The 14,807-nt window shown below is 38.0% G+C and overlaps 1 protein-coding gene across 2 annotated transcripts; it reads left to right on the forward strand.

The window, feature by feature from the left end:
• Positions 1-7,230: 7,230 nt before the first annotated feature.
• LOC122046234 (protein phosphatase 2C 50-like) lies at positions 7,231-14,381 on the forward strand. Of its 2 annotated transcripts, none has more exons than XM_042606840.1 (5): positions 7,231-7,560; positions 7,808-8,828; positions 8,916-9,296; positions 9,384-9,489; positions 13,666-14,381. In XM_042606840.1, the coding sequence occupies exons 2-5, from the start codon at positions 8,079-8,081 to the stop codon at positions 14,001-14,003; spliced, it is 1,575 nt and encodes a 524-aa protein (XP_042462774.1). In that variant the 5' UTR covers positions 7,231-7,560; positions 7,808-8,078; the 3' UTR covers positions 14,004-14,381. The 2 variants fall into 2 exon arrangements, with proteins under 2 accessions (XP_042462774.1, XP_042462775.1); XM_042606841.1 differs by having other exon boundaries at positions 7,829-8,828.
• Positions 14,382-14,807: the final 426 nt, after the last annotated feature.

Consider the following 14,807-nt stretch of genomic DNA (forward strand, 5'->3'; position numbering starts at 1 on the left):
TTAATCTAAGATTTTGGAAAGTGCTCTACTAGAAAAAACTTCTTTGTTGAAGGCGGTGTAGTCTCTTACAAACGTTGCGAGCTCACAAGAAAGGCTAGAAAGTTATTACAAGATTTGTAGTTCAGTTGTTCTTGAATTCCTAGCTCCAGGGGTCTTTTTATAACCCCTGGAAAAACATATCCTTTGCTTAGAGGCACCTCCAAGAGGATCTAGGGCGTTTTCAAGAGGTTAAACTTTTATCCTTAACTTAACGGTCTCTGCTAACAGATATACTCAGTTGAAGGTGCCTTCAATGAGTTCAAAGGCGCCTTCGCACTGTTTATGTGAGACACCTTCTAAGCCATTGGAGGTGTCTTCCATAAAGTAGATCAGCCTTCCAGACTAAGGTGCGATGATGCCTCCAAGCCTCTTGGAGGTGCTTTCCATGAAGTAGATTAACCTCCAAGCTGGTCTTGTTCACGTAGGTAAATGCTTCAGTTAACTGGAGTTGAGGTCATCCAAACCTAACTCTGACCTTCTGCTCGAACAGTCTTTCTCCCCGACTTGTCATCCTTCAAATGTCGCACACGTTTTTCTCGTCCACCGATGTTGTCTTCCGCAGCTTCTCATCCCTCGGATGTACCGAGCCTGTCGACTCGCTTCTCGCACCATCATTCTCGTCAGCTGCGTCTTTCCCTCGACTTCTTATGCTCCTATGTTCTTACACACTTAAATACAAAAATCAAATATAAACAGAACCTAACTTAACTCGGTTGGTCATATCAAAACTATCACGAGTACTTACAATTTCTCTCTTTTTGATATGCATCAACCCGAGTTAAAGTTAGGGTTAAAAAAAATACAGTATAATAAATAAGTGAAGAAAATTGTAATGACATTACTTATTTTGCAAATAAGTATAGGAATAAATTTTCAATTATCACACTTCCTCTTTAACTTATACATATTTCTTCCCCTTTGATCATATAAAAAAAATAAAATAAACAGTTAGAAAAAAAAAAAAATTCTAGGGGTACATAACAAGAAGTACTGGGCTAATATTTTTTAGAAATAATTTTTAAAAATATTCTATTTTTGCTGATTAATCTTTTGTTTTGACAAAATTAATTTAAAAATTACTTTTCAGCTTCAAAAAATTCTAAATTTTTTTGTCTAACTTAAAACCAATAAGCTAGATCAGTAGAAAAATTTTCACAGAAAGATATTATTTAATCTAATAGAAATGATTTATTTAAGTAGAACGATCTAATTTTTAAAAATAAATCTTTCAATATATATTTACAACTCTAAAAGTTCTACTAATTTTCCTGGATATGTAAAATAGATTTTTTAATAATAAAAAAATTAAAGTTTCCAAGTTTCTTTTTTTTTAAATTTTTAATATTAAAAATTAACTTTTTAGAAAATAATTCATAAATTTTTTATTATTTATCAAAAAATTCCAAATAAAATTTTCCTCAACAGAGACACTACTGTTCTATTAGTCTAGACATTTTCAATAGAAAATTCATATAGAGGATTATAAAAAAAATTCTAAGTCAAACAATTTCTACCCTAACAAAAATTGAGAATTCGATTTAGAAAGGATTTCGGAACCCAATATAGATTCCTACTTATTAGATTCACGAGAAATTTTGATGGTACATAATTCCTAGGGATTTTTCTTATTTGTCCCTCATAATTTTTAATGTATCTGTTAATTCTACCATAATTACTAAACCTTGATTTTTGAAACACATTTGAATATGCATAGTCATTTTTTAGTTTTTTTTATTTGTGCTTTTAGTTTTTCATTTTTCATTTTAAATTTATCATACATTACTAAAGGACATGAATTTGTTAAGTTTAATTTTAGTTTAGCATTTTTATTTTCTAATTTTAACATGTTTTTGGAAAACATTTTAATAAATTTAAAAGATTCTTCAAGAAGTAATGCTCGTACCTCGCCTACCTCGTGCATTGATGCTTTATCTTGATTGTTGCTTTCTTTTGAAGATCCGCCTCTTTCATCGATGCTCATTTCTGAGAAACTTTCGTCATTCTTTTGGTGGTCTGCCATCAGGATTAATCTGGCGTACTCTTTTAACTCCGATTCTGATGACAACGATTCATCCCATGTCGCCTTCAGGGTCTTGCGCTTCGATCTTATTGGTCTTTTACCCTTATCTTTCTCCTTCTTCTTTGATTTAGGGCAGTCGTCCTTGATGTTCCCTTACTTTTCTTTTACTCCGAAGGTGCTTTTTTGCCTATGACTTATTAAATTTATTAGCTTTAAGAAATTTACTAAAATTTCTTACTATTAAGGTTGCCTCGTCTTCGTCTAATGATGCTTCAGAGTTTAGATCGCCCGTTCTTGCCTTCAGGGCAATTATCTGACTTGACTCCTTCTTTAATTCTGCACATCTAGATTCATAAAGTTCTAAGGTTGAAAACAAACTTTCTAATGAACTTACCTCTAGATCCTTAGAAATGTAGTAGGAGTCAACTATGAGCGTCCATTCTTGTGTTCTAGGGAAAACATTCAAAGCGTACCTTAGTAAATCTTAACTTATTATCTTTTCTCCAAAATTCATGAGTCCAGTGATTATCTCCTTCAGTTGGTGTGCAGTTGCATTATTGACTCTCCTTCTTTCAACCGAAGATTTGTCAGTTGGTTTCGGAGCAGGTCCCAGCTCGTGAGCTTTATTTTGGACATTCCTTTGTGTAGTTCCAAGAACTTCTCCCAAAGTTCCTTTGCAAATTTATAGGTGTCGATCTTGCTGACTTCTTGAGGTGACAGCACGCTTAGCAGATAGAATTCGGCTCGTCCATTTGTCGCAAAAGTCTGTTTGCTCATTCTCTGTCCAAAGGTATTCTTCTTTTTCTTCACATTTTTTATCTTTTAGAGCTACAAAACTATATTTGATTATTAATAAAACCTTAAAGTTGAGTTTAAAAAAAATACCTCCATTCACTTTTTTATATAGGGCAATCTTCCCCTCAAACTTCGACGGATAGATACTTGGTCCAGTCATCATCTTGTTTACTTCGGCCGACGATTAGTCCTTCTGAAGTGTCCTTGCTCTGCTACCAATTGTTGGTCCCGGTGTGGCCAGCAAGAGGGGGTGAATTGCCTATGGAAATAAAATAATCCCTTTTTCATTATTTGAACTTCGATGAGTAAGCACAATTAATTTTAAAAATAAACTGAACAACTAAAATAAAGAAGAGGTGGGGAATTACTTGGTTACAACCTATCTTGTTGTTAATCCAAGGCTTTGAAAAGTGCTCTACTAGAAAAAATACTTTATTGAAGGCAGAGTAGCCTCTTACAGACGTTGACAGTTCACAAGAAAGACTAGGAAGTGATTAGAAGATTTGCAATTCAGTTGTTCTTGAATTCCTAACTCCAAGAATCTTTTTATAGCCCCTGGAAAAACTCATCTATTGCTTGGAAGTGCCTCCAAGAGGATAAACTTTTATCTTTAACTCAATGGTCGCTACTAATAGATATGCTTGGTTGAAGGCGCCTTCAATGAGCTCGAAGGCGTCTTCGCACTGTTCATGCGAGGTGCCTCACAAGCTATTGGAGATGCCTTCCTGAAGCAAATCAGCCTTCAGAGAAAGGCGCAAGGGCATCTCTAAGCCTCTTGGAGGTGCCTTCCATGAAGCAGATCGGGCTCCAAGCTGATCTTGTTCGCGTAAGTGATGCTTCGGTTAACTTGAGTTGAACTCACCCGAACCCAACTCCTACCTTCTCCTCGAGCAAACTTTCTCCTTGGCTTATCGTTCCTCGAACGTCGCACACGTCCTTCTCGTTCATTGGTGTACTCTCCTGTAGCTTCTTGTCCCTCGGATGTACTGAGTCAGTCGACTCGCTTCTCGTGCCATCTTTCTAGTCCGCTGCATCTTTGCTTGACTTCTTGTGCTCCTAAGTTCCTGCATACTTAGACACAAGACATCAAATACAAATATGATCTAACTTAACTCGGTTGATCATATCAAAACTACCATACAATACTTATAGAGTCAACATGCCCTACTGTCATATTCTGACTGCCTACTTACACTCATTAGGTATTGATATGACCAGGTGGTGTCACACCCCCAAATAAGTTCTGTATGATAGGTGCTAGGAATCTGTCATTAGCCTCCATACATATAGATGATCAGGGTGTCGTGTCTTGGAGGGGGGCCCAACATAAGTGAGACCAACATCAGCCTATCCAGCATACCCCTGTCCATGAGGAGCAGCCTCAAGATGATCTAGAGGTAGATTTGTTGCTTGAGTATCTACCGATACCTCCACATCCAGTCGATCCTACTCTTCCAAAGAGAATCACTCGCCTAGAGGCATCTATGACTAACTTACGACAGGAGGTATATGATCTTCAGGAGGAGGCGAGGACTAACATTAAGATGCACATGCTAGACAACACCAGATTCTAGAGATACTCCGATCATGGGGGTGAGCCCATTGTTCATCATCCTTCTCTTAGTAGACATTCTGAGTTGTACTTTTTGTTCATAGCTTCTAGATTCATATTACATTACTTGTAGTTATGCATTGCTATTTTGACTCTTATTTTGCTACTTATTTTCTTTGTATTATGTTCTTATGTATTTTTTTTATTTTCTTATTTTGACATATGCTCAAGGGGAGGATTGTTGGGGATACAATCAAAGTCTTATATTGGAAAAACATGAAAAAAGATCATGGATTTAAAAGGATGTAAGATATCTTCATTGGTATGAGACCTTTTGGGTAGAACCTAAAAGCAAAGTCATGAGATCCTAGACCCAAAGTGGACAATATCATGTTATTGTAGAGATACATGAACATCAATTAGGTACAATAATTGGTATCAAAGCGAGGTCGTTTTTCATCGAACTAACAACAGGAAGAAGCATGAGCTAGAGCCATTATCCAAATTGAACCATGTGGGTGGAACCTTGAACGAAGTAGGGGAGGCCCTGAGTAGATCAGTGACCTGATGCTTGAGGGGAGGCCCAGAGTAAGTCAAAAGTGATCCGATACTTGAGGGGAGGCCCTGAGCAGATTAAGAGTGACCTGATGCTCGAGGGGAGACCATGAATAAGTCAAGAGTGACCCGATACTTGAGGGGAGACCTGGACCATGAGAATAATGGTGGTCTTTCGTTTGAGGGGATGATTGTTGGGAATACAATCAAAGTCCCATATTAGAAATACATGGAAAAGATTATGGGTTTATAAGATGAAGATATTTCTATTGGTATGAGGTCTTTTGAGTAGATCCCAAAGATAAATTCATTAGGGCTTAGGGCCCCTTTGACAATATCATACTATTGTGGAGATATCTGAAATCTTTTGGTCCTATCATGGGTCTCTCGCAAGCATCCGATCATCTGACCTGCTCCAGGCCTCCTTGTAAGCATCCAGTCACCATGACCTGCTCCGAGTCTTCCCTCAAGCATTCAGTCATCTTGACCTCCTCCGGACCTCCCCATAAGTATCTGGTCACCTTGATCTACTTTAGGCATCCCCGTAAGTATTTACATTCGATTACTCTTGACCTTCTCCGAGACTCCCGTAACTTTGTTCAAGGTCACCCTATATGACATCTGGTTTGAACCATGAGTCTGATACTATTGTTATGTCCAAAAGATATTCACATCTCTCCATAATGACATAATATTGTCTACTTTGAGTCTAAGCTCTTATAGCTTTATTTTTGGATTTCAACCAAAAGATTTCATATCAATAGAGATATCTTTTATCATTTTAACCCTATAATTTTTTCTATATCTTTCTAATATAAAACTTTGATTGTATCCTAAAAATTTATTTATTAGTTAGTATTATATTATAGTAATTACGAGATCATAGTTATTATAATTGTATAGTTATAGAATCGTAATTGGTATAGTTGCGTAACTATTATTGGCAAAAAAAAAAGGTGGAACCGCCACCCTAGCGGCCCCCTGGCCCCGGCCCCACAAGATTCCAGAGGGAGTAAATCACGGTTAATGCTAGGCAAGATAGGTGACTGGGGGTCGAAGGAATTTTTGACGCAGCAGACCAGAGTTTTATCTCCGAGTGCAACTGGCGACCTTCGACCCCACGACTTCATTGGTAAGCTGCAGGCACCTAACCAGCTGATCCAGCTCGTGGGAGCTAGTTGCGTAACTATTATGATTTTATAGTTGTTATAATAACATTAAAAATAAAAATAATTTTGAAAAGTAAAATATAGAATATCTTGTTTTAGTTGCCATCAAGACATGTAATTTACACTGATTAATTTTAAGATAACTAATTCGATCCTATAAAATTTTTTCTGTCGTTCATCAAAATAAATAGAAAAGTATTCATAATATATTATCTATCAATCTAGTATACATAAATTAATCGTCTATTAATAAAATTTATCTATTAATTTATGATAATTGATTCTCATAATTCGCGAAGTAACCCTTCTTAATAATAAAGAAACAAACGGAATTCCTATTATTTTAATTTTTGCTCATTATAATTTATACGCCAATAATGGTGCTATGACGTCAGAACCAACGCTGGCCGCGATTTAGGACTATGCTGTCAATTTGCATAAACACTGAGGGACAAATTCGAGTCAACACAGTGTGCGTTCGAAACGATTCTCGTAAGATCTCTGACGTGTCGTCCGGTAACGGCAACCGGTGCCGGCGCTCCGCCATCCCCGTCCTCTCCGCAGCAGGCACCGTTAACTTTGGACGGAGCCGTCTTGTCATCTCTCCGCCACCAGTTGTGAGCGTAAGCCACCACCGACCGCAAGGCTTCCCTTCCCCAATAAAATGATAATTCGCTTCGATTGATGGAGCGGAGCACCGGATCCGATTCGGGAACCAATAATTGCGGAGCCGGGACACGTGCCCTCAGCGGACTGGCGAAGCGAGGACGGGTACGTCCGCCATTGGGGGGCCCCTAGGTGCGGGGACCACATAAGGGAGAGTAGGGAAGCTGCCTCACGTAGCCGCGGGCCCCGCCGCGTGGGCACGCGTCGAGACGCGGGGAGGCAGGCCAAGGAATGGACTCACGTGGTTAGATTCCTGCTCGACGCGCCTTGTTCCTACTGGTCCATACGACCGTGACGTGTCGGGAACGAAGCAGCCAATCTGCGGGACGCGTCGCACAACCGCGCCTACGCTCGACACCTGTCCCATTCGCCCACCCGGCGTGAGGCGTCCGAAGCGGAAGCCAAGGCTTTTCTCTTTCAGATCTCTCTCTCTTGTGGTTTTTTTTTTTTGCTCGATTTATTTCGAGACTAGGAAGCGCGGAGAATTGATACAGGCTCGCTCGCTTCTGGGGAAGAAATACAGTGGGAGAGGGGGGAAGTAGTAGGAGAGGCGTGGGTGCTTAGGCTTCCTCCTCAAGCTTCCATCGACTTTTTTTTTTCAATTATTGAGGCGGTGGAGGTTCCACAAGATCCAGGTAACCCAGATTGCGCGATGAAAAGAGGTTGAAAAAGAAGGACACATCTTTTGTTCTGATTCTCGAGCATTCTCTTCGTAGATCCCTTCTCCTACGCCAAAAAAGTGGCTATTTGGGGGCTATAAGAAGGTAATTCCTAGGTTTCAACTTCACTCCCATACTAGTTATTTTCTCGTACAGTTTTGTGAAATTGTTTGGATCATCGCAAATAAAATAGCGTAAAGCACTTTCCTTTACTTAAAAAATTGTTTTTTTGTTCGAAATTGTGTTCCTCCTTTTGTTTTGGTTAATGCTAATGTAGCAGTAGTTTTTTGCTTTTTTGGTTTGGATTACATGAAAGTTGTAATTTTGGTTGGAGATGAATTTAATCCCGCAGATTCGCTACCTCGTTCCTCAGATCTATCATCTATGCAAGGGGTTGGCTGGATGTTGTTGTCAAGTTGTTTGAGGCACGGGAGGCGACGCCGTGGAACCCGTGAGACTCCGCGGCTGGAGATCGTTCGGGAGAGATAAGGTCGCGGCGAACAAGATCGACCTCCAACCAAGTTGGTGTGCGCGTGAACCGTGAAGTGTGCACACACAAGGAGTGTCTACGGTCATTGGGTTCACCGAGTTCACTACGCTTTGGGGGGCGGGAGGGGAGGTTGATGGATGAGATGTCTCCAGCGCTTGCTTTCTCATCTCAACCAAGTAGTGCGAGCTGTGACCCTGCTTCAGTGGAGGTCACTTGCCCCAAAAGAATTGCAGAAGAAAAGGATGTGGTAGTTGATTCAATGGAGTCGGCTGCTACTGATTTGGCTGCTGGCCTTGAGCAAATAGAGTCTACAGCCCAAACCTCCTTGGAAGAGGATGGGGATATGGATACAGATGATCTAGAGACTCGAACAATTCCAGGGAGTGATGAGGAGGATTTGACGTCAATCGATCCTGAATTGTCTGCAGGAAGCTCTTGTTCAGTTATTATTGATGGTAGCAGTGTGCCTGAATTGTCTTCAGATTCTTCTTATGATCTTGGGACACCTACGTCTGCGGATGCAGGAAACAACCTTGGCAAGATTGTACCAGTGCGAGTTTTAGAAGAGCTATCTGACAATCCGCTAAATGACCATAGTGCGGGCAGACCTACTGCTGAATCTGAAGCTACTGGAAAAAAATTGAGTGGAAGTAGCAAAGGCTCACGGAATGTGTATTTGAGAGAAAGTTTGCCTCTTTGGGGATGCGTAACGATATGTGGACGGAGGCCAGAAATGGAGGATGCAGTGGTTGTGGTGCCTAAGTTCTTTGAAGTACCCCTTCGAGCTGTTATCGGTGATCAAGTCTTGGATGGCTTAGACCCTGACACCATTCGTGTGTCATTGAACTTCTTTGGTGTGTATGATGGTCATGGGGGTGCTCAGGTACTCAACATTTTGGTTGAAACCATTCACTGTATTAATAAATACTGTTATGTGATTGTTATGTGTACCTTTGTTTTAATATTATAGGTTGCCAACTATTGCCGGGAGCGCCTCCACCATGTGTTGACAGAACTTTTGACAGACCTGGTTAACAATATTGGAGGCAAAAGTTGCAGTGATTGGAAGAAACTGTGGGAGAAATCCTTTGTTGTTTGCTTTCAAAATATTGATGATGAGGTTGGAGGGAAAGAAAGCAACAGAACTATGGGAAGCACAGTTGATACATTCAATGAAGACGATCATCATTACTCAAGAGCACTGTCAGAACCTATTGCACCAGAAACTGTTGGATCTACAGCTGTGGTTGCTGTTGTTTGCCCAACACAAATTATTGTCGCAAACTGTGGGGATTCAAGGGCAGTACTTTGCCGTGGCAAGCAACCCATTCCTCTATCAGTAGATCATAAGGTAACATTGTCCTTTTGATTTTACCACAGAATCTATTAGTTTTCCTTGAACGTTTGGAACAACCAAAATGTCTATTTCGTGCTTCAGCCTAACAGGGAAGATGAGTATTTGAGGATTGAATCTCAGGGTGGCAAGGTCATACACTGGAATGGATATCGTGTATTTGGTGTTCTTGCAATGTCACGGTCTATCGGTATATATCCTTCTCTCTTATACTAGCAAGCACTCTGGAACTTTCATGATACTTTGCCTATGAATTTGTTTCAATTTTGTTATTGTTTCATAGATGCTGAACTTTAACATGGCTGATTTCTAGAGCCTATTTTTGAAAATAAATATTTCATATGACAATATCATGCACACTCTTTACATTTTTACTAGATATTTATTTAACAACAAGCCACAAATCTGAATCATATGGGACCGGCAATTATTTAACAACTTGAGGTACTAAAAACACAAAATCAAGACAGGATAAGGTGCTTTTCCAATTTGAAAGTAGTGTACCTCTGCTATTTCTGCCAACATAATGTTTAGGAAATTGTTGGATGCAAAGTATCTGTGAATAAAATGTTCCTATGTTACATGATGATCATGCAAGTAGAGCAAAGAAGCTATCGTTCACTTGTTGCTAGGATAAGAATCTACCATGAGTTGGTTTATGTTTAGAGAGCAACCTTGAATTCAGACAATGATAGGCCTAGGGAATAGCTCCAAAACCCTTTAATACAAATAGTTCAATATTTCCTCACAAAGCTGCTAGTTAAAAATGATAAAATAGCCGCCTTATGTTCATGTGAAATTTTTGTTTTCATTTCCTCTCCTCGCTGACTTAGGAAACCTCAAATTTCCTCATCTTGTTCGGCATGAATGACCTTGGGTATTAATATTTTTCCTTTTTCTTAAGTTGCATTTATCTCAAATCTGTATCATGCTTATCAGTAAAAGCAACATAATGTCATTTTGGTTGCAATATGTAACTTCTGTAAAGACTCGAGTCTTAATCTCATTGAAAAATAAAAAACCGTGTTACTTCTAGAGAAAGAAATGATCAACTAATGTCAGTATAGCATATTGTTGAAAATGATAAAAGCTAATATTTACTCGTATGATATTTGTTCCTATGTAATTGTTGGATTACAAATCAATAACTAGCCTTTGCAAATAAACAGTGCTGCATCTAGTACCCCACTCTTAATGTAAATGCCCTTAGATGATTACGTACTTGCACCTTAAAAACATCCAGCCATCTGTTCTCTATGTTTGCATTTCTCTTGTAATTCCTTGTCAAATGGTTCATTCAAAACTAGACAAATTAAACCATTTAGTTTTGATGCTCCGACTAGTACTTTATTCTTTGTATTTTGTTCACATTGCTAGATATGTAAGAAAAGCTTTTGGAATAGAGAGCTCCTTAGATGTGGCAACTTCTTTCCTTTGTTGTTTCTAGAACTTCTAAGAACTTAATGTCCACTTATTTCTCATTATTCTCCAACTTAAATGCTGCTGCTGGTGGATTATAGTACACAAGACCACCAATATGGATACTGATACTCTGAATCTCTCTATGATTATAATATATATGATTCATGTATAGTTATTCTAAAAATTTGGAAGGAGGGCATGGAATAATATTTCCAACATATTAGAACAAGTATTATGGGATTGATGAAATGAATAGCTAAGAAAGTTTGGGAGGGAATGATAATTCAGTTAGAAGTGGCATATCAACTACATTTGTTCTAGTCAGAATGGAATACCTATTCATAGGGGTGTAAATGAACTAAGCTGCTCATGAGATATTCGAAGCTCGATTCGATAAAGCTCGTTTGAATTCGTTTAATGAGACTCGTTAAGATAAACAAACTAAGCACAAGCTTCACAATATTCGGCTCGTTAGCTCGTGAATATGTTTGTTAAGCTCATGAATCAACTTTTAAATAAAAAAAATAATAGTTTTGATATTGAATTTATAGATTTTACATCCTACTTATAAAACATATAAACAAATATATTAAATTTATTTATTAGAATAAAATTATAAATTTTAATAAAAATATTATAATTTTCTCTAAATATATAATATAATTTTTAATAAATATTTAAATTTATAATTTATATTTATTAAGTTCGTTTAGGCTCGATAAAAGCTCAAATTAGTTCGTGAGTCATGAATATATTCGTTAAATAAAGCTCGAGCTTGACTCGATTATAAATGAGGCAAGCTCAAATATTCAAGAGTTCGGCTCGGCTTGATTACACCCCTACCTATTCATGCCAAGCTGCTTCTTTCCTGCCCATGACAGTGGTGAGAGAGATACAGCATAATTGGAGGTCATATTGAAAGCCAACAATGCTGGTTTGAATGGGCGTTGAAATTCTTTGTTGAAAACAGTTTGATTTTTCCATTGCCAAAATTTCAAGCAATAAGAGCTTCCACTGTTGATTGACACTGCTTGCTTGATAACTTTTTGGACTCAGACATGAGTTCTTAACACATTCCTCTTCGAAGAATTCCATCTCAAAATTTGAATTGAGATCACCACCTCATATATCCTCAGGAACTAGAAGGTCCCTTAACACAGGCATACAGGAGAGGACAATTTAGTTCAGCAGGAATAAACGGGTCTTGTTGCCTTGATCTGCGGAACATATAGTATTATCCCAAGCTCGACTTGTTTATATATAGATGAAACTTTATATTCTGTCCGTGGCACAATTCTAGCATTTATTTTCCAATTTCAAGTGTCAAGCTAAATGTTGATCTTTGAGTAATGCTAGAGGAACTGGGATAGCTCCCTAACATTTTTAGCCTCTATGACAATTGATTGGTCCATCAACAAAAAGACACCTATGAAATATCACTTTATATATGATAGAGGCTACTGTTTATAAATATTTCCACTAAGAGTGGAAATCCAATTAAGAGTACAAATACATTATATTCTCTCAAAGTCTTTGGCATACAAAGTAAATAACAGCTCTTCTCCTCCCCATTCTTATTCCCCACACCAATAGGCACATGCAGCTTTCTTCAAAAGATGAGTTAACAAACAATCATACACTAGAATCATAATACAGGAAATAATACACGTGACGATATATCTAGAGAAGAAATAAAATGGTATATATATATATAGATCACCTTCGAGACTGATGGGTCAGAATCAGATGTATTTTCCAACCATTGCAATTGTAATCTAAGAAGTCAATGTCAAATTTGTCCTGTGATAAAAAAGACTAAAGAAGTGCTGGACAGAGAAAAGACTAATTTGAGTAGAAGAAAGTAATCAACAGGATCATGCAAAGTGTCACAAATAACGAACTGTTCTTGTCCACTCATCCAACCTATGCCTCAGCAAATCTGTATGTATCAAAAACAAAGTAACAGAAGTAACTTGTAAGATGCCTTGGCAGCACAACATATTTAAAAGAAAACCAGAAGTTTAGATTTGGAAAGCAATACTTTAGGTCCACAATAAAAACCTTTAAGTTGCAAAATGTCTAGGAGCGCTGCCAGTGTCATTTGCTTCTGCAAAAGAACATAAAGAATAAACACATCTTTTGTCAATTTAAACAAGTTGTATGTAGAATGTAGAAGGGGCTGGGTACTGGCCTAGTTCTCTATCCCCAAATAACTTGTCTGTGAGGAAGATATCCTTCTAATGTATAGCTATAACGAATCATCACATTTGTTTACCTAGGACTAACAGACTCTGAGTCTCAATAATGCTATCTTCATGCATTTGCAACTCTTATAATGTGGATGTGAAAACAACTGTGGTACCTCTCCCTTTACTTGATTTTGAACTACTATGGTTCATCTAGAGAGAAAGATGCTATCCTCTTAAATGATTAGTCATTTTGGGATAAAATGGGCTCCTCTCCAATTTGACATGGTATCATAGTAGGTCGGTACTTTTAAGATATGATAGGTGTGAGAGAGCATGTGAAAGGTAGGATGATCCATGCCTATTAGTCCCACGTAGATAAATGTGGTGGAAGGAAGAAAGGAATAGTGTTTTGCTGCCAAATATGGAGAGGAAAAATGTGATGTCGGTAATGGAAACGGTAATTCCTACGACATGTGATAGGCAGTATGTGGAAAATGGATTCACACAGTAGCATTATATAGGGAGAGATCATGTGAGCTACAATTTCTCGGCATCAATGAAAAGAGGAAATCGGCATTCGTGAGCAGAACAGCATATACTCATGGCCATGTCATGTGTTTGTTTACTCGTCGTTATACTTTGTACAGCATTATGGCAGTAAATTTTGTGTTTTTCATTTGAGAAAGCTTGTAATTAGGCTGCTGCCCTGGTTCAGAAGATAGGTAATGATTGTGACTTTTATCTGATGTTTACAGGTGATCGATACTTGAAACCATGGATAATTCCTGAGCCAGAAGTTACTATAACCCCACGAGTAAGAGAGGATGAATGCCTCATTTTAGCTAGTGATGGCTTGTGGGATGTCATGTCTAACGAAGAGGTGTGTGATGTCGCCCGCAAGCAGATTCTGCTCTGGCACAAAAGGAATGGCCCCGTGTCGCCGTCATCTCAAAGTGGCACAGCAGCTGATCCGGCAGCACAAGCAGCCGCAGATTGTCTAATGAGACTTGCTTCCCAGAAGGGAAGCAAGGACAACATCACCATTATCGTGGTGGATCTCAAAGCACAAAGGAAGTTCAAAAGCAGGTCTTAACATTGCCGATTCGACTTCAGAAAAGAAGCATGTGTACATTAGACTTAAGTTTAGTCGGTTAATATTCCGAAACACTATACTCAGGTCTTCACTTTCTTTGTTTGGGGCCTTAAGATTGTATGCTTATAGATATTTATAGAACATTTCTAGCCTTGGCAAAATCTAATGCAGGTACTTCTGTGCCTTTAACTCTTGACTCGAGCCACAGCAGACTCAGAAAACTGGTGGGGAAGAAACAAGGCTGAACTTCTTGTATGGATCCATCTGTATCATTCTGTTTCATTCCCTGGACTATGAAATATAAGATGTAATTAAATGAATGATTCTTTGAAATGTATTAGATTAAAATTATAAAGAGAATGAATCATTCTTATTCAATTTCTGCAATAGCATAATCCTAAATTATTTTGTCCTCGGGTTATGATGTAGTGGTAGGATATTTAAGTTATCATTTAAGTATTCACAGTTTGATTTTTAGTTATGGTGAATTTATAGGATTTTTTTTTTTAAATGAGGTGTATAATTAAAGGATTTTTTTATGATTAGATTAGTTATAGTAAAGGTTAGTTGGATTTATTCGTTTTTTTTCTTGAGACGAGGAAAATCTTACTTAAACACTTCATGGCATGGTTAAGTTGAGTTGATAAAAGTAAGTGATAGGATAAAAATAAGAAAAATTTACATGCAGTCTCCGTTGACAAATAAAATTTTGCATGTAGTTTTCAGTAGTAAAATTTTTTATTTTCACTCTCTAGTCAAAAATATATACCTAATTGTATTTGATATTTTTTATACTAAAAGTCT

This window comes from Zingiber officinale, chromosome 2B (assembly GCF_018446385.1).
Source record: "Zingiber officinale cultivar Zhangliang chromosome 2B, Zo_v1.1, whole genome shotgun sequence".
NCBI classification, from domain to species: Eukaryota; Viridiplantae; Streptophyta; class Magnoliopsida; order Zingiberales; family Zingiberaceae; genus Zingiber; species Zingiber officinale.